The sequence below is a fragment of the Pelodiscus sinensis genome, chromosome 27 (assembly GCF_049634645.1).
Source record: "Pelodiscus sinensis isolate JC-2024 chromosome 27, ASM4963464v1, whole genome shotgun sequence".
NCBI classification, from domain to species: domain Eukaryota; kingdom Metazoa; phylum Chordata; order Testudines; family Trionychidae; genus Pelodiscus; species Pelodiscus sinensis.
The window spans coordinates 707842-725547 of NC_134737.1; the positions used below are offsets into that span (position 1 = coordinate 707842).

The 17706-nt window shown below is 57.7% G+C and overlaps 1 protein-coding gene across 5 annotated transcripts in view; it reads left to right on the forward strand.

Moving 5' to 3' along the window:
- Positions 1-17706, forward strand: part of DENND2C (DENN domain containing 2C) — a 38491-nt gene that overhangs the window by 4267 nt on the left and 16518 nt on the right. For 4 of the 5 annotated variants that reach the window (XM_075910395.1, XM_075910397.1, XM_075910398.1 and 1 more), the window contains exons 2-8: positions 7979-8122; positions 9392-10357; positions 11216-11364; positions 11840-11952; positions 12519-12677; positions 15545-15641; positions 16588-16632. In XM_075910395.1, the coding sequence (XP_075766510.1) occupies positions 9540-10357; positions 11216-11364; positions 11840-11952; positions 12519-12677; positions 15545-15641; positions 16588-16632 (1381 nt within the window). In that variant the 5' untranslated portion in view covers positions 7979-8122; positions 9392-9539. Of the gene's footprint in view, positions 1-3986; positions 5157-7978; positions 8123-9391; positions 10358-11215; positions 11365-11839; positions 11953-12518; positions 12678-15544; positions 15642-16587; positions 16633-17706 lie in introns of those variants that run through there. The other variant, XM_075910396.1, reaches the window with a different exon arrangement.

Sequence of the window (17706 nt, forward strand, 5' to 3'; positions counted from 1 at the left end):
GAGGCCTGTTGCTGCCCTGGGGTGCTGTGGGCCCCCCTGGCCAGCAGGAGATGGGAGTGAGCCACTGGCTGAGGTGGGTGGGGAAACTGAGAGCCAGGCCCCTGGCTTGGTGCTGGGGCGAGCGGGGGCGTACAAGGAGCTGACCTAGCAGTGCTGTGGAGCTGGGATGGGGTGGTGAAAGCTGAATAGACGGGGTGCCCTGCCGTTGAGAGCAGTGTTGGCAGGGGAGACACAAGAAGCCCCTTTCCTTGAGCTGTTCGGAACCAGGCTGGACACGTCCTCAGGGAGCCTGTGGGCGGGACCCAGCCTGCCCTGGGCCCGTGGGAAGGGCTGGATGATCTCACAAAGCTTCCCGGCCTAACTTCTCTCAGCTCTGGCATCTGCATCCAGACATGCTCGGCCCTTGGAGCTGGCTCATACGGAGGTTCTCAGTGTTCTCCTCCGTCAGTACATGAAGCCAAGAAAGGGGGGGCTTGTGTCTCCCGAGGGGGCTCAGGCGGGGGTGTGGTAGCAACGAGGAGAAACTGAGACCCATGGTGGAGGAATATTGAAGTTTGGTTTCCAGCTCCCAGGTTTGTTTGGGTTTTGTCCCTGTGACGTTACAATCGCCTCTGTGAGCCAGCCAGGGTCTGGGAGTGGATTTCTGCCAGGGGTCCTCGTGCTCTGTTTCCCTGGTAGCGCTGCTGCCCCCCAAGGGCAGGGATCTGAGCACTGCTCTGGGGGTGGCTGTGTCATTACAGTGGTGCCCAGGAGCCCTGTTATGCTGGGGAAGGCACATACACCAGCTGTGGAGCGGCCCCACACGGCTCAGGAGTCAAGCCTCAGCAAATGCTGTTGGTAGACACTGAAAAGCCACAGCTGTGGGTCCCTGGGGTTCAGCTCCCAGGCGTGGTAAAGGGCCCCAAGTGCCAAGTCCTTTGTTCCAGCCTGTGTCGCTGCGGCGAGTAGCCAGCTGTTCGCAGGCCCTGTGAGGAGAGGGCTCATGCTGGTCCCTTGTCAGTGCTGAACTCAGGGCCGTGGCTGTGACAGCCCTTCATCTCCTGCCTGTGCTGGGCTCGGCTGCCGTAACCCCGCCACACTCATTTCCCCCAATGCTCAAGAGCCTGCTTGCAGCCCACTCTCCTGGTGGCCCTTGGTGCCCTGTGCCTGCCCCCGGCCCCGTGCTTTGAGCCGGCTGGAGTGGGTGCAGCGTGGTGGTTGCCCTGTCAGTGGGTTGCCCTGTTTCGGCTGTTGGCAGTTCTGCTGGAGCTGTCCCTGGCTCTGCCCCCGCCGGGGGAGGGAGGGTGTCCCCAGGGATTCTGTGCAGGGCTCAGTGAGCTCCTGGTGTCACCCATGGGTGCTGTGGAGGCGTGAGGAGTCGCAGGCCCGGAGAGCTGAGGCTCTCCCCGTTCGGCAGGTGATAGTACTGAGCTGCGCCGCGGAGTTGTGCCTGCTTCTCCCTTGGTCTGCGTCCGAGTGGCTGTGCAGCAGCCGTTCCCCTCCCTGCCATGGTGTTGGCGTGGTCCGCGGTGCCATCGGCCCAGCTTAGAGAGGGGAGAACCGTCCCTGTCCAGGCAGCTCAGGCTGTGGGGGATTCCTGGACTGTCTGCGATGCTGGCCCTCGGCCCAGGGAGCTGGGTTGATGCCAAGGAACAGGGAGGCCAAACGGTCGGCTTCCTCAGTCAGTGCAAACCCTGCAAATGGGCAAGACCACAAAGGCCTCAGCAGGGAGCGGCCCATCACCCCGGGGGGCTGCAGGCGCCGCTTGGCTTCCATGTCTCCTGTGGGACAGGCACGTCCTGGCTCCGCTCTGCATCCAGGAGCCGCTCAGGTTTGACCTTTGATCGTCTCCCTCTGCCCAGCCTGGCAGAGTTTGCCTGCACCTTGGTGTGAAGCTGCAGGGCCCTGGGGCAAACGCCACCACACTTGGCTGAAATCCTGCTGCAGGGTTGGTGCCCTGCTGCCCTTCAGCACTGCTGGTCCTGGACGTTCAGGAATCATGAGCCAAGCCTCCCCCCCCCCCAGTGACCATGAGATTTTAAAAAAATAACACGTGTTGGGCTCCATTTGCGCTTGAGCTTTAGGGATCTTCCCTCCGCAGCCACGACAGCTAGACTCAGACAGAGCAAGGCCCCCGGAGCTGGGCCTATGGGGAAAACGCCAGGTATAAAATCGGATGTGCTGGCACGGCTCCCTTCCTGCCTGGTGCCAAATGGCTCGGCACCCCGTGGCCCAGGAGGTGTTTCCTTGGGCTTGTGTGGCGTGGGCAAGATGCAGTGTGGGATGTGTGCTCACGCTGGTTGATGGAGCCCCATGCGCTCGGGCCCGGCTGGGTGCTCAGTGGGGGTGTGTACACAGCAGCATGCATCCCAGCCTGGGTCGGGCACTGTCTACGCAGCTGGAGCTCCAGTCTGCTGCTAGCCAATGGCAGCTTCCAGCGCCCACTCAGGGTTTCCGTGACCCAGAGGAGAACGACAGGACATGGCCTTCCTGGGGATTTTTGTCTGATACGGCCCCAGACTTGCCGCTTCCAGAAGGGCTTGCTCAGGAAGGCCCAGGGTTTGCAGGGTAGAAGTGGCCACGGAGTCTGAGATGGATCCTTGTTTGCGCCTTTGCAGTGAGGAGTAAATATCTTTACTAACAGCTCCAATATTTGCTTGGCTGCTTTTCCAGAAGGCAAGAGGCCTGCAGGCCTGCCCCTGCTTGGGTCATTGTGGCAGGAAGGCTTGTCACCTCTTGGGCAGGGCAGCTTGGAGAAGCTCTGAGACCGGAGTACAGGGATTGGCTGGGGAAGCTCACAGTCCCAAGGAATTAATTTGTGCAGGTTCTGGTGCCTGCTTTGCAGCCTTGGAATAGGAGAGGCTGCATACATGCTAGTGCCTTTATGTTGCTAATTACTCGAGGTTGTGTGACTGCAGTGTGGGGGTTAGCACCCGGCCAGCAGCACCTGCGCTGGGTGGGCTCCACAATGAAGACTATTTTGTTCTTGAATAACATTGGCAGCTTTCTCGTTTGGCACATGCAGCTGCAGGAAATTGAGTCCTGTTGGGATTCTTTGCATGGAAAATGCTTAGAATGCTCTCTGGCTCTCAGAACTGGAAAAAGGCCGTATTGCTGGCTGTGTTGTGTTAAACCTCTGTGTGCTTCCGCTTCCGGGGAAGTTGTTACAGCAACTTTCACTGAATCGAAGACCTGCATCTTCAGAGGGTTTGCCCCCCTCCAGACATGGGGAGCAGTGTTGGCAGACTGCGGTTAGGCACGTTCCAAACCTCTTTGTACCCAGGAAGAACACTTAGGCTATGTCTACACTGGCGGCTTCTTGTGCAAGCACATCTTGCGCAAAGGTTCTTGTGCAAGAAGTCTTGCACAAGAAAACGTCCACACTGCCATGTGCAAGCTGTGCGTTTGCTGAAGAGCACTCATGGCAGTGTGGACGCTCTCTTGCGCAAGAAAGCTCTGATGACCATTTTAGCCATAAGGGTTTCTTGCTCAAGCAATCCCTGCCAAGCATCCACACTGCCCTCCTGCGCAAGAGCTCCTGCACAAGAGGGCTTACACCTGTTAAAAAGAGCATAACTCTTGCGCAAGGAGCCCCCCTCTTACCACGCCGTACTGTACATTTCCTTGCGCAAGAGCGGGCGGGCAGTGCGGATGCTCTGCAGATTCTTGCGTGAGAATAGCCGTACTTCCGCAAGAAGCCGCGAGTGTCGACGGAGCTTTACAGTAAAATGCAATCGATTTAGAATCTTTGCTTGGAGCCCGTCGATGCCATCCCTCATAGCCGTTCGTGGGGTGGGCTCGCTGTGTTCCTCAAAGTAGCCCCACTGGAGACAATTGGGCCATTTGCGTGCAGTTGAGAGAGAGCAGTGTCAGGGTAGAGACTTCGTTTAATCGTTTTAAAAAGGTAAATGTCACTAAAACCGCTCGGAGTTGGCTGCTCCCTGCAAGAAGAGCCGTTAGCTCAGGGGCACAGTTAGGACTGTGCAGAGACCAAGCAATGGGCTGAAGGGTAAAGCACTTCCTCCTGAGCAGGAAGCCCGAGTTTGGTTAGAAACACTAGAGAACGTTCAATAGGGAAGAGCTCTGGAGTAACAGGACACAACTGGTGATGAGATTCATCTTTGCCAAGTCTAGCTACTTGGGTTCTGCAGGAGCCCCTCAGTAGCTGGTCTGTGTCTCTGCATGGAAGGGTCTGGAAGTACCTGGTTGGTTTTAGGGTTAGCAATTTGCTGATCAGATACACAAGCCCTGGCAACCTGCCAAGCTGGACACGGGTTGAGATCCGCGATCCTACAGCGACACCCAGTAAGATGCTGTCAGATGTGATGCAGTTAAAAGGTCGGGGAGATTTCAGTCTGTCCCTGGTCCCTCAAGGTGTGCTGCAAAGGTCTCAAGGGCTTCACGGAGGTTGTCTGTTTGACAGTATCGCTCAGAAATAGGCAACTTCAACTTAGGTCAGACCATCCCATCCTCCTCCAGAGCAACGTGTGTGACCCGTCCAGAGAGCAAAGTCTGTATAGCTGCCTGTGCCTGTGTGCTGCTCCCTCTGGAGCAACTTCCATCAAATCCCTCTTGCTTGAGAGCAGCCACCTGTCTCACAAGCCTGGACATGCTAAATGCTGCGTTCCATTCCTCCCTGCATGTGGGTGTATTGGAGACAGACCTGTTTAGTGCTGTACCTGGCTGACTAGACCCAGGGAGCGGTGATGTCGGCTTATTCCTTCAGCTCGTCTTCCGGCAGAGGCAGAATGGAAGCTAACTGCTGTTAGTTGTATCTGGCTCTAAGTGCGAACTCAAGGACCAGTGACTCGCCCTGGAGACCCTGGGTCCCAGGACTGCAGCCAAAGCTGTGCAGCTTAACTGAGAGACGTTTGAGAGACCTACGATGCTTTTCTCTCGGTAGAGAAGTGACTGTGGACCGGATGCCTCCTGGTGCGAGTTAGACCCTGGCTCAGTTGAAGAGAATACCTGTTTGCTGGCTGCCTTAGGCGGCACAGGAGCACTTGCAGGCCAAGGCTGTACTGAGCGAAGCCTGCCTGAGCTGGCAGGCTGTTGTGGGTCCGCCTTCGGTTGGGTGCTGGGCAGGCCCGCTGGGCTGGCAATGAGTGAAGATCTTCGCAGGAGCAGATGTGCCATGCAGCAGGCAGGCAGCACTGCAGGGCAGTGAATACTAGCTGGTGAGTTGCTGTTGCATCTTAAAACCGCTCTCCTGAGGGCTTCTTCCTCAGCTGTCCTGCTGATGCTGTCTATAGCAGGTGGCCCGGACAGGCTGGCCAGGCAGGCATGTGCCAGTGGCTTCTGAGAGCCAAGCCTTTGGAAAATCGTGAGTTGGGCCTCAAATATTGAGAGTGATTTTAAAATCGTGAGACTGAAAAAATCAGTGGTGTTGGGTGTCTGAGCTGTCGTGTTACCCATCTTTCTCCTCCGCCACGGCAGCTGGACCCGAGGAGGGATTGTCACATCGCTACCAGCGACTGTCTAACCCCCGAATGGAGTGGGAGATGGATGGTAAATGGCCAGAGCTGGCAGCAGCAGGCTCCTCTCCAGGGAGCTTTGGGTTGGACTCGTTCCTCGGGTTCGAGCTGCCCTGAGCCCTGCGTGTTGCTGACTTGGTGGCCTGTGCAGCTTTGTCTTTTGCCTGTGCCTCGTTCCCCTTAAGTAGAGCGCTCTCCTCTTCGCTGCTGTTGTCAGGGGGTCCACAGAGGAGCCTGGGCTGTGTGTTTGTGTGTGTGTGTGGGGGAAGAGGGGGGGCGGAGTGGCTCTGCATTCCCGGAAAGGACAGGGCTGGGAGCTAGCCTGCTCCCTGTCAGCCCTTCTGTGCCACCCGGCGCTCCCGCCGTGATTTCCAGCTGTAATCGTGCAGTTGATTCACCAATTAATCAATAAGCAGAAGCTTATCGGTTAATGCTACAGACTGCACACATACCACCCCCACCCTCCCCGTCAGTAAGTTTTTTAGCAGGCTGGCTTTGTTCTGACTTGCGCCAGGTCCGGGAGCTCAGACCCCCGCGCACAGGCAGCAGTGTGGGGTGACAGGCAGCCAGTCTGAGCGGGGAGCTGGTTTTCAAACTGGCTTGGACCAGCTCCTGCTTGGCACCCCGTGCTGCTGCCTCTGATACAGAGGCAGCAGCGCGGAGAGTTAGGGGACTCCTAGGGAGCAGGGCCGGAGTGCAGTGGCTGCCAGCCCCACCCCCGAGTAGTGTAGAATAGTCGAGTAACCGACAGGAATTCCTGAGGTGAGTTGACTATTCCGTTAACCGATATTTAACATCCCTACCTGGAACCCTGGCTCTTTGGAATTGCTGGGCCCTGGGGCAGTCTCCCTTCCCCCGGCTGTTGGAAATGGTCGGATGGCTGGTTGTGCTGAAATCCTTGGGAGCCGATGAGCAATGCTGCTGCTGTAAAGTGTGGAGGGGTTTTTGCTGTGGCCTTGGTCCTCACTGGTTCTTGGGGTTCCCTGGCTGACCCTGGATGGGGAGGGCGGGTGTCTCCGAGAGGCCTGTGAGCTGTGTCGGTGGCAGGAGAGCTTGGGCAGCAGGGTGCTGCAGGGATGGGGCCTGCTGGCTCCGCTGAGTGCTCTGTTGGGGCTCGCGGTGTCCCTTACTTGCAGGCTGTGGCAGCTGCAGAAGGGGGATCAGAAACCTGCTGGAAGACCACTTTCCTGAGCAGAGGCGCAGATGCTGTCCCCACATCTGTTCCCTCTGTGGCTCTCCACTGGTGTAGGGCAGACCCAGGCGGGCCTGCTTGCAGCGTGATGTGCACTGGGGCGGGCTCCGTGGGGCGCTAGATGGCTGGCAGGGGACCTTGGGACAGGGGCGTAACTGAGCCCTCCAGCCCTGTGCTGCCCGGTCCCTGGAGGAGTTGTTCCTGGCGGGGCCTCTGGCTGGCCCTGTGTTCCCTGCAGCCCCTGTTCTGGGAGCTCGGATAAGGGGAGTGATTCCAGCTGCTCCCCTCTGGCCCCGCCTGCGACTCATGCTGATGGGGGGCCACTGGGAGCAAGTGCCTGGGGCGTGGGTCAGGGAGGGCAGCAGCATCTTTGGGCAGCTGGGGAGGCTGTGCTGGGCTCTGGGTCCTGTGGGCGCTTGGGAGGCTCAGAGCATCGCTTTCCCGAGCCAGCTGCTGGGCTCATTCTGCAATCCAGGCTGGGTGTGTTTGCTTCTGCTTCCTGAGCTGAGGGCGGCCTTGCCTTCCAGAGCCTCTGCTGCTGCCCTGCATGCTCTATTCCCGCTGCCCCTGCCAGATTTGGGGGGCTCAGGCGCACTGGGCTTGTAGGTGTCTGCTCCCCACGTTTGGCTGGGTGCCTGATACGGTGCCCAGGGCGGGAGCAGGGGGCTGTTCTGGCAAAGTGCAGCTGCAGATCCCACCCCCAGCAATGCGCTGCTGCTGCCACCCTCCTTGACCCACGCCCCAGGCACCTGCTCCCAGCGGCCTCAGCGCTGGCTTAGTGGCTCTGGCCAGGTCTGTGCCTGCGAAGTGGGGGCCGTATCGCTGCGTGGCAGCCGTGGCCAGAGGGGAGGGGCGCTTTCCTGCCTGCTAATCGAGCGACACAGACGGCCGAGGGAGGATGGCTCCTGGCTCAGGATGTTTGGAGACAGTGCGTATTTATAGCCGCTGAGAGGAGACGGCTGCGCAACGGGGGAAGGGCTTGCGCTGTGCTAGGCCAAGAGCGCAGCCCAGCGACCTGCCGGCAGGGAGTGGGGCGCGTAGCCTGCTGGCTTGGCTGGGCGTCCCCAACCAGCTGCGTCTGTGCAGGGAGGGGCCCCGCTGCACAAGGTCACCCTCCGCTGGGAGCTGGGCATGGTGGCTTTCCGAGCGTCAGCCCTGGCATGGGAGCAGGGAACTTTCCATGGGGGAAGCCCTGGGGCAGGGGCAGCGCAGACCCCGCACAGGGGGCCACCGGACGTGGCGCAACAGTGCCAAGCGGGCGGCTGCTTCCCTGCTCGGGATGGGGCGCTGGCTTGGCCCCGTGTCCTGACGCAGCATGTCCCTTCCCCTCCAGGAGAGCACCGCCATCCCGGGAGATGGGCCGCGGCAGCCGCTGCTAGGGGCAGCTGGCCCGTGCCGGGGGAAGGGAGCGGTCCGTGGGTGCCGGCTGGAGGAGCGCAGCAGGGAGCCGCTGGGACGCCGGACCCTGTGCAGAGCGGTAAGTCCCACCAGGCGTCTGTGCAGGTGCCACGTCTCTGCAGCCTCAGTCCCTACTGGAGGAGCTGTGGCATCGCCGCTCCACATTTGCTGCTGTTGCTGGGTCTGTCAGGAGCTGCCTTGGCCAGTGCAGCGGCCCCTTCCTTCAGCCTCTGCGGCAGGCACAGCCGGCTTCTCCGGCGCAGGAGGGGGCTCAGCGGTGCTGCTGGGAGCCACGGGGAGCAAGCCAGCCCGTGCGCTGGGTGAGTACCTCGGCAGCGTGGCATGTTCCGAGAGCTCAGGTGTGGGCATGTGGCGGCTGAGCTCTGCTGGCGTCGTGGGAAATGTCTGTGCCGCGGCTGTGCCCAGAGCCGTGCGCGCTGGCCACGTACAGCACAGTCTAGCTGGCAGCCCCCCGCGCAGCCGCCCGCTTGCGTGTCCTGCTCTGGCCGTGGCTGGAACCACCAGACAGGGTTGCGTTTGTCCATGTTCAGGGTGTCTCCGTTGCCCAGCTGGCAGCCATGGTGAGTGGCCTGCGCTCTGGGTCGGAGTGGAGCTGCTGGGCTGTGAGAGCAGGGTGTGAGTGAGCCACACAGCCCTGTACCCAGAGCTGCTGCATCTCCCCCTCCCACGCCACACCGGGAGCCAGCTTGCGGCTGCCCTGGCACCTGGAGTCTCCCTGGTGGCCGATCTAGGGCAGGTGGAGCACTGAGCAGGTTCCGACCAGCTGGGGGGCAGACGGGCACTCCAGAGGCAGGCGTAGTGTTGGCAGTTCCTGGGCCTGTCTGCTTCCCTGCATCGTGCCCCAGCCGCCTGGTGATCGGGGCTAGCTGGAGCTGGGAGGCCCCTTGGGCACAGCACCCCTGGCAGGAGCCCCAGCATGCACATGGGGCTGTTGGTGCCTTGGCTACCATAATGTGCAGGCCGGCTCTGGGCCTAGCGAGACCACAGGGCCCTGGAAACGCTGCGCCGGGCGTGCTCTGGAGCGCCTGTTGCTGCTGTCTTCGGGAGAGCAGCCCTGCGGGGACTCGGAGAACCGCAGCAGTGAGAGCAGCCACCCCGGTGGTGCTGCACGTGGAGCCTTGTGCTCCCTGCAGCGTGAGTTGAAAGCTGTGTCCTTTGGGGAACAGGCGTTTTCTGGTGTGAGGGGATCCGTTGAGCACTCTGTGAGGAGGGGCTGCCCGAGGGGGTTCAGTGCTGCGCCTTCCAGTTTGCTGCTGCCCGTTTTGGGGTGTGTGTGTAAGGTGCCTTCTGCCTGGGAGTGGGGCTCATGGATCTTCCCTCCCCCCAGGGCTCAATTAGGACTGGCTGCTGTCCAGAGGGATTGTCCGTGGTCTGCTGGAGCAGAGCAGGGGTGTGGGGACTTGGCACCGTCTCGCTGTGCGTGTGGACAAGGCAGTGCCTGCGATGGGGCCTTTGTGAGGACTCAGGCTCCTGCCATGCACCCCACAGGGACCCCGGATGGTGGCTTTTCTCGCTGCGCTGTGCAGACTCTGTCCCGCAGCCACTGCCGGAACATCAAACAGAAGATCTCCCAGTGGGAGGGGAGGACTCGGGGGGGCTGCGGCGAGGACAGACAGCAACCGAAGGACTTTGGCGTGCAGTATGACCCTGGCTATGAGGCTCTGCCCAAGGCCCAGCCACAGGGGAATGGCAGTGGCGGGAAGGCGGAGCTGGCAAACACAAAGGGCTTGGGCCTGGACTTCCGGGAAAAGGGCAGGAACCTTTCTCAGAGCGAGGATGAGAGCGAATGTGGCTCCTTGGAGATGCTCAGGCCCAAAGTGCGCGCGTGCAGCCTGAGTTCCTGGGCAGAGGAAAACGGAGACTGGCGGGGAGGCCTGCTGGACCCAGAGCAGAGTTTACCCCCAGGGAACTTCTACACCTCCCGTGGGGCGTGGAAGGACCTAGAAGCTGGTCCCCTTGGCAAGGTGGTCGCGGAGGCAGTGGAGCTGAAAAGGAAGCGGGAGAGCTGTGGCTCGACAGAGCGAGAGCTACAGGCTAGGGGAGGGGAGCCCCTCCGGGCGACAGGGAGGAGCCTCGAAAACATTTACTCAGAGCCTGAGGGCCAGGAGCCGCGGCCCGCTGCCGTCCCTCCCCCGAAGCCCCGCCGGACTTTCCGCTACCTGTTGGAAAGGGACCACGCCAGCGGCGGGGGAGAGAAGCCACAGGACGGCCAGTGTAATGAGTCCTCAGCAGAATCCGCCCAGGAGCCTGAGCAGGGATTGGCAAACAGGAAAATCAGAGGGAGATCCAAGAGGTAGGTGGCTTAATTCTTTCTTGCTCTTGCGTGCACTGAGCACCTGCCCCATAGCCCCTGCTGAGCAAGTCCCATGCCCAAGCCAGGTGGTGAGATGGGGGTGTTTGTGAAAGCCTCACCGGAATTGCACTTCCAGAGGAGACCGTAAAATCCTTGGGGCTGGGGGGAGCTTGGCCCCTGGGCTTGCTTTGGAAGAGAGAGGGGAGACCTGAAATCCCCACCCTCCTGTGCGGTGCAGTGACTGCTGTGCACAGACTGTCCCGACTACTGCCCCACACGCCTCTCTTCCCAGGACTCCAAAAGCTGACGGAGCTGTGCTAGCTAGGCCCCCGGCTGAGCGGGGGTGCAGCCCGGGACTCATGGGCCAATTGTCTTCTCTAGTGAAGAGCCCTGTTGCTGCGTGGGTCAACATGACTCCAGGGGACTGAGCTGTTACTTGCCTGGAGTCTGGGGCCACATGTCTCCGTTAAACACTACGGCAGCAGGCTGGGCGAGGCTGCCCACTTGCCTGTGCGTCTGAGTTAACCAGCAACACCACGTCCCCTGTGTTAGCTCTGCACTAGTGCTACGCACGCTGGAAACAGGTGCAGCCTGCTCTGGGCACGCGGGTGAGCGCTGTGTGCGGGGGCAGGGACTGGGGCAGGACAAGGAGCAAGGGGCTTAAATTGCAGCCAGGGAGGTTGAGATTGGCCTTTAGGAAAAACTGCCTGCCTGCCAGGGTGGTTAAGCACTGGAATAAATTGCCTGGGGGGTTGTCATGGGCCTGGGGCTGGAGGCCTGGCCTGTTCCTGGGCCTCCTTCCTCTGACTTGCATCCCTCCTCAGAAGAAATGGCTCAGATGTGCTGTTCTGTTTTCAGGAAATCCTTTGAGTTCGAAGACATCCAGGGCTTCCGCAGTCGCATGGCAGCCGCCAGCTCCCAGAAGCTCCACGAGGAGCTGAACAGCAGCTCGGGGTCCCGACTCTACTACACGCAGTCAGAGGACAATGTCTACGAGGACATTCTCTGTATGTGCCTGTGCTCTGCCAGTGACCTGAGTGGGGGCGGGGAGGGGTCTGTTCAGGCCTGCAAGTGTTCGGATTTCCCTGTGTCTGGTCCCGGGGTAGCAGGGACACGGGGCTAAGTACCAGCAGGCTCTCTAGTGGCACTGGGAATAGGACACAGCTGAGCTGGCTTCAGCTTTCCCGTAGCTGCTTTACGTAAACGCTTGCAGAAAAAGTTGGCTGCTGTTGGCGCGCTGGTGGCTGTGCTCCTGCAGCACCAAGCAGCTGTGAATTAGTGGGGTCTCTACGCAGGATACCCGCAGCCACAGGTCCGGGGGTTGGCAGGGCTTTGGCTACCCCATGGCCGTAGCGGCGTCACTGGGGTATGGGCTGTCACCGATCCTATAGCCCTGCCAGGCATTAGTTCTGCTTGGTTCTGGCTGACGGGGAGGGACGTTTTACCCCCCACTTCCTGAGTCTTACGGGTTGTTTTCACTAGCTCCTGTGAAGGAGAATCTGTATGAAGACATCAAAGTGTTGCCTTTACCTTTGTGGAGGGTCCCGTCCACCTGGAAGCTGCCACCCCCAAAGAATACCTTCAGGCCTCCCAAGGTGAGTGTGAATCCCAGGCTGCCTGGGTTCATGTCTGTGGGGCCCACCCAGCTTGTCCTGAGGGATGGGATGTGGAAAGCAGCCATCTTGGAGCCCAGCACCGCTGGGAATTGCTCTCTGGCCGGGCAGCTGTAAATTAGCCAAGGCTGGGCAGGCTCACCTGGGTGCGTGGGGAAAGTTTAGTGTCTCGACAAATAAACTGTTCCTGGTTGCAAGGTGGGGTGGGCAGCTGCAGGGCCCCGGAGGGGAGGTGGGCATCCCTCCTCTCCAGGCACCTGGCATTTACTCCCTGCCACAGGTCTTGGGTCTCCCCGTTTGTCCCTCAGCAATAAGCAGCTGTCGCTCTGAGGTCCCGGGAAGGGTGCTTCCTGTTGGCAGGTGTGGGTGGCTTGAGGGGCTGGGTCCATGCTGAGCGTGTGGAGGGATGGGTCGGAGCTGAGATGCTGTAATCAGGGATCTCGTTTTCCGTATAAGCCCCGCACTAATGCTGGGCAGCCCCTTTGAAACCTGGCCAGCAAAGGTTTTCACTCCAAAGCACCCGCGATGTCTTGTCCGGTCTGTTCCAGCTCCCTCCCAAGCCTGCCTTCCTCAATCGCAAGACCCTGGAGCTGAAAGCCGCCCGGGCGTGCCTGCGTGGGAAGGACACCACCCTGCCTGTCACGCTGACCGAGTGGAAGCTGTTCCGAGCAGGGGAGGTCACTGGCATGAAAAGGAACCTTCCCCGGGTGAGGCTTGTGCCTGCTGCTCGTGCGGGAGTCCCTGCTTCTGGCGTGGCACTTGTGGTGATAACGCTCACCCTTTGCTAGCACCTTTGAATGCTTGGCAATGGTCCTGGCGCCCTGGGCCTCGCAGATCAGTGCTGCTGCTCTCTGCTCTGCGGTGGGGCGGGGCTGTGGCTTGCCCAGGGTCACAGGCTCTCCCACATGGTAGTATGAGGAACAGTGAGAGCCTGCAGACCCTCCAATAGCAGATGGATGTGGGTGAATGGAGGCTTTGGCGTGTCTGTGCTGAGGGAGCAGGGCAGGGAGGGATCCCCAGGGACCCTGTGGGGTTTGAGACAAGGCTTTGCAAGACAGGCACGTACTGAGTGTTCACGTGGAATTGAATTGAGGACTGACTTAGCTGTGGAAGCCCCCTGCTGTGGGCTGGGCACATCCGTCAAGCATGCAGGGAGGGCAGTCCCGACTTGGGAGAACGTCGTCTATCGACAGACAGGTGTAGGGGCTGGGAAATAAGCACAGGGAGTTTCTGTACAAGTCAGTGTGACTCATTAACTGTCGATTAGCTTTTTTGGTGTAAGCACTTACTCTGGTGGGCAAGGCCTGGAGCCACCCTGGCTCTCTTGTGGGGGCTTGTTGCTCAGTTATTTGGGTGGTTGGTCTGTGTTCCTGATCTGATGTTAATGAAAGCAAGCTGGCAGCTGTTCCTCATTAAAAGCTGCTGAACAGCTCCTTAGGAATGAGCCTGTTTCATAACTCTTGGGTATCGTTCTTCCTGCCGCTCCCTGCTGTGTGGATAAGGGACACACACCTCTCGGGCAGAATCAAGAAAGGGATTTAATTCTGTCGTCATGTTGGAGAAATGGAACTTTGCTGTGGTTCCTGCCTGTGTCTGTTGGGCATATTTCCAGGTGTTTGTATTTAAAAAACCTGAAACCCAATTCAGCTTCCAGTTGTCTTGAGCAATGCTTCCATAGCAAAACACAGTGCACCAGAGGGAAAGGACATGGTAGCTACTGCGGTGGGGCATCATTGGTTAGTGGTTTGAACATGGCACTCCTGGGTTCTAGTTCTGGCTGACAAGAACATGCTCTGGTGCCCTGAGAGAGCCTGGGACAATATTTACCTACGCAGTGCGAGCTGCCTGCGAAGTCTGTAGATACGTGGAGCAGTAATACCCCTGTACAAAGATTATAATAAACACCCTGCCTGGCAGTAGAGAGCATGGTGTCAGAACGATGGAAATGAAATGATAGCATGTGACCTTTTTCTGGAGTTGAGGGGAGAGGGGGAATCCTTCACAAAACCCCAAACCTGTTCCAAGAGTCTGGGAGCAATTTCTATGCAGGGAGAGATGCTGTTCTCCCAGCACTCAAAGGATTCTGCTGGGATTGCAAGACACTCAGAAAAAGCAAGAAAAGAATTTCAGTTCAAAAAAAGGCAAGTTTGGTCTCGAGCAGGAAAAGAAACCTTGGTGCTTTGAGTGCTCCCAGCATCTCTCCCTGGTGACTGAAATCCTCTCAGTTAGGAGCAATAACAAAATGTCCAGGGGAGAGCTGGAGAGAAGGAGGCCTGCACAAGTGAAACAGTAGCGCCTCTGTAGGGTGTCTCCCTGCACGAAGAGAACGTGTCTGTTGCTGCTCCAGAAAATCAGAAGGGGATCAGAAAACGAGGCAAGCCTGAAATTCGGCCTAGTTCACTGAGATTGGGGATGAGGGTTTGAGCTGGAGAACAGGTTCTGTCAGTGACTCTTCCTATTTCTGCCGTGTGTGTGGGGACAGAAATAACTGGCCCCACCCTGCTACTTGCTGGGAACATGTGTGGATTCTTAACACTGGGGCAAGAGAGAACTTGACCTCCCTACTGTGTTTAAAAAAAAAAAAAAACATCACCCTGCTCCAAAAATGTCAGCAAGCTCCAGCAAGTAGCAACAAGGTGCGCTCTCCCATCTTGCCTGTGTCTGGGGGGGCACAGGGCCTTAGCAGGAGAGTGGAGATGCCTTTCGGCGCCTGTGGGCTGCATTTCCAGAGATCCTTGTGGGTTTGGTGTTAACCAAGGCTTTAAAAATGGTTGAATCAACAAAAACCCAGCCGCTCCTGCCCTCCATATTAGAATGTTGGTGCCTTTCTCTCTTCTGTTGCTTGGCCACATAGGATAGTGGTAACGTTCATGTTTCTTCTCTCTCTAGACTGGGCTCACCTGATTGCTGTGGGGCAGACACGGCACTGCCCTCTCTCTGGGCACACTAGAGTGGAGAAGATAAGGGGTATATAACCACTCAGCTGAGGAAATGCCATGGGGCAGGCCCTTTGTCTGGTGCGCTGTTTCACACAGCAAGCAGAAGACTCTCTGCATTGGAAAACATGCCTGGGTCTCAGATGGTCGGTGCATTCTGTACAACGCCAGGAAACTAGGCCAAGCTACATCAAGCAGCGCTGGCTATGCTCAGAAAGGGGAGGGGAGGAGAGGGGCTGCAGGTGCACAGAGCTCTTGATCCTTTGCAGAAGGCTTCCTTGAGGCAAATTCTACAGGATGCTGCTGTAACTTTCTTTATGGTTGGTTTGTCTTGTTCATAGCTTCAGACCTCCCTGTGTCTGGGTCTCTGCGGCCTGCTTGATAAACCAAATATGCATGAATGAGTCCTCTAGAGTCTAAATTACGTTTCTTTCCTTCCTTCTCTGCTGTGCTCTGTGTGGAGTCTAACAGGCTCATGGAGTAATTGTTCCTTGCATTGTTAGACCTGCAGTATCCATGGAGTTGTTACAGCCCTACTGGAAGCGCTGGCATCTGCTAAGTCTGCTGTGCTACTGGTACCTGCCACCTTTCACGTGTGTGGGGCTTGCATTAATCTCGGCTTTCTCTCTGGATTCCAGCTTGTGTTAAAAATACAGGAGATCTTCGAGTCTAAACGCGGGAAGAAGAGGGTGAAGTTAATCACTTACACAGGGAAAGAAGCTCCTCCAGCAAAAGGTATGGAGACGGCCTACGTCATCCTCTTCCTCATGTAGCACACAAGTGGCATGACCATGGACATGTCGCATTCACCACGTGCCATGGTCCTGGCAGCATAACGGGGCCTTTATGTGGTAGCGACTGCTCTGAGAATGAGCAAATGTATTGCGGCGGTTTGAGACCAGAGATGCTGATCTCCTACATCTTGCACTGACTCGGTTGGGGATTTTTGGATGTTCAGGACCCCCTGCAAATCAAGCTGTGTCTGAGCCTGCAGTGCTAGGGTAGCTCTGTGCCAGTGGTGGGCAACTGGTTTCCCAACAGCCGCATACAGCCCACTGGGGTTCTGGAGATGGCTTATCAGGCATTTTGTTACCATTACCTATGTGCAGGGTTGCCAGATTCTGCTGGTTTTCATCCACATAGTGTTTTTTTTCTATTGCTGTTATAAAGGGGGCACCCGTGTAATGCCAGGGCAGGTGAAGTGAGGTGCATGCTGATTGCACACACCATTGGTTGTGATGGGTTTTTCTGGTTTATCTTGGTTGGGTCTCTTTCAACATGTGCTCCATCATGTCCATTTTGAAAACTGTACTTTACCTCCTGATTCTGTTTCTCTTCTGTTTGGTTTGATGGGAAGCAAATCCAATGCAGACAGAGGCTATTTCCCTGGCACAACCAAACGCTTATGTGGCTTTAAGTTCTAAGAGGAAGCTGCAGATGGAATTTGCTGGTCCTAGCTCTTACCATTTGGGAGGAATTCTTGATCATACACAGACGAACTCTCCAATAAATAGTGGACTGTCAAAGGGCTGCTTTTGCTGAGACTACTGTAACGAACAAGATGGCTAACAAGCGGTGTAGATCCAAGGGAGGTCTTGCACGCAGCCCCTTCAGCAGCCCTGGGTGTCACCCACCTTCTCACGGCAACTGAGAGTTATGGAAGCCTTGTTTCTCGTTTCAGGTGAAACCAGTGGGAATGAAAGTGAGACAGAGAATCTGCCGAAAAGTGAGTGAGTCAGTCGCTGGGGCTGGTCCTGTTCCCATAGCATAATTAATGCTGGCAGGGTTCCAGTGGGACTAGCCACTTCTGTGGTTTTTGGGCCTCTGGTAGCCAATGCAGGAAACTGCCACTCTTGTGTCAAACCAGCCTCTTGTGCCTGTGAGGAGGGGCTGGAGTCGGCATGTCAAGCTCCATGTGCCATGTCTCCCAGCCTATCCTGTCAGTCACTCCAGGTGACTGTTCCAGTGACGGCCATACTTGGGAGTAACTCACTTCCCTGGAGCATGTCTGGTGCAGAACTGAGTGCTATGCCCCTTCTCTGTTCACGTGGGCTGTGCTCTGCAATGCCCTGTTTGGAACGGGGCCCCCCAAAAGTAGGTAGTTTGGTCCCTTGTCTTGATGACAACGCTGGCAGGACAACCAGAATGACAGGCTCACATCTAGGCTTTCGGTGTTGACTCATCTGCTCTGGTTGGCACAGAAGGGATCTGAGCTTCCAGCTTCCCAGAGTTGGGAAATGAAGGGGTAAAAACTTTGCCTGCAGGCCTGGCCTGAACTTAGACATGGTAGGCAGACTCATCTGTAGTAAATGGGAGGGCGCTGTGCTGGGAGTACCCAGTGACAAGGAACCAGTTGGGCTGTTTTAAATGTTTCCTTCCTGTAGATGACATGCAAAAACCCATAATTTGAGGTTGATGGCAAAACTCCATCTCTCTGTGTTAGGGGGAAGGTTGTAGGCTGGCTCAAAATGGAGCCGGTGAGTCACCAAGTGAGTCTGGCTGAATAATACAAACCCACAGAGTATGTGTCAGACCCCTCGGCTGTGCCAGTCTTCCCTATGTGCCGCGTAGGCAGAGTCTGTGGTGCTGTGTGGGACGGGCTGGATGGGGGACAGGGCGGAGCTGGACTCAGCCTCCATTGTGAATTCTCTGGCTGCTGAAAACATCGCTCTTGTGATACGATTGCCTGGCGCGTGGCAGCTTTATGGAGACTATCCCACCCCTCATATGCCCTGTTGACAAAATGAGGCCCCTTCTCAGTCGTCCCCATCACAGCCCTCAGGCATGTGTCCCTCAGTGC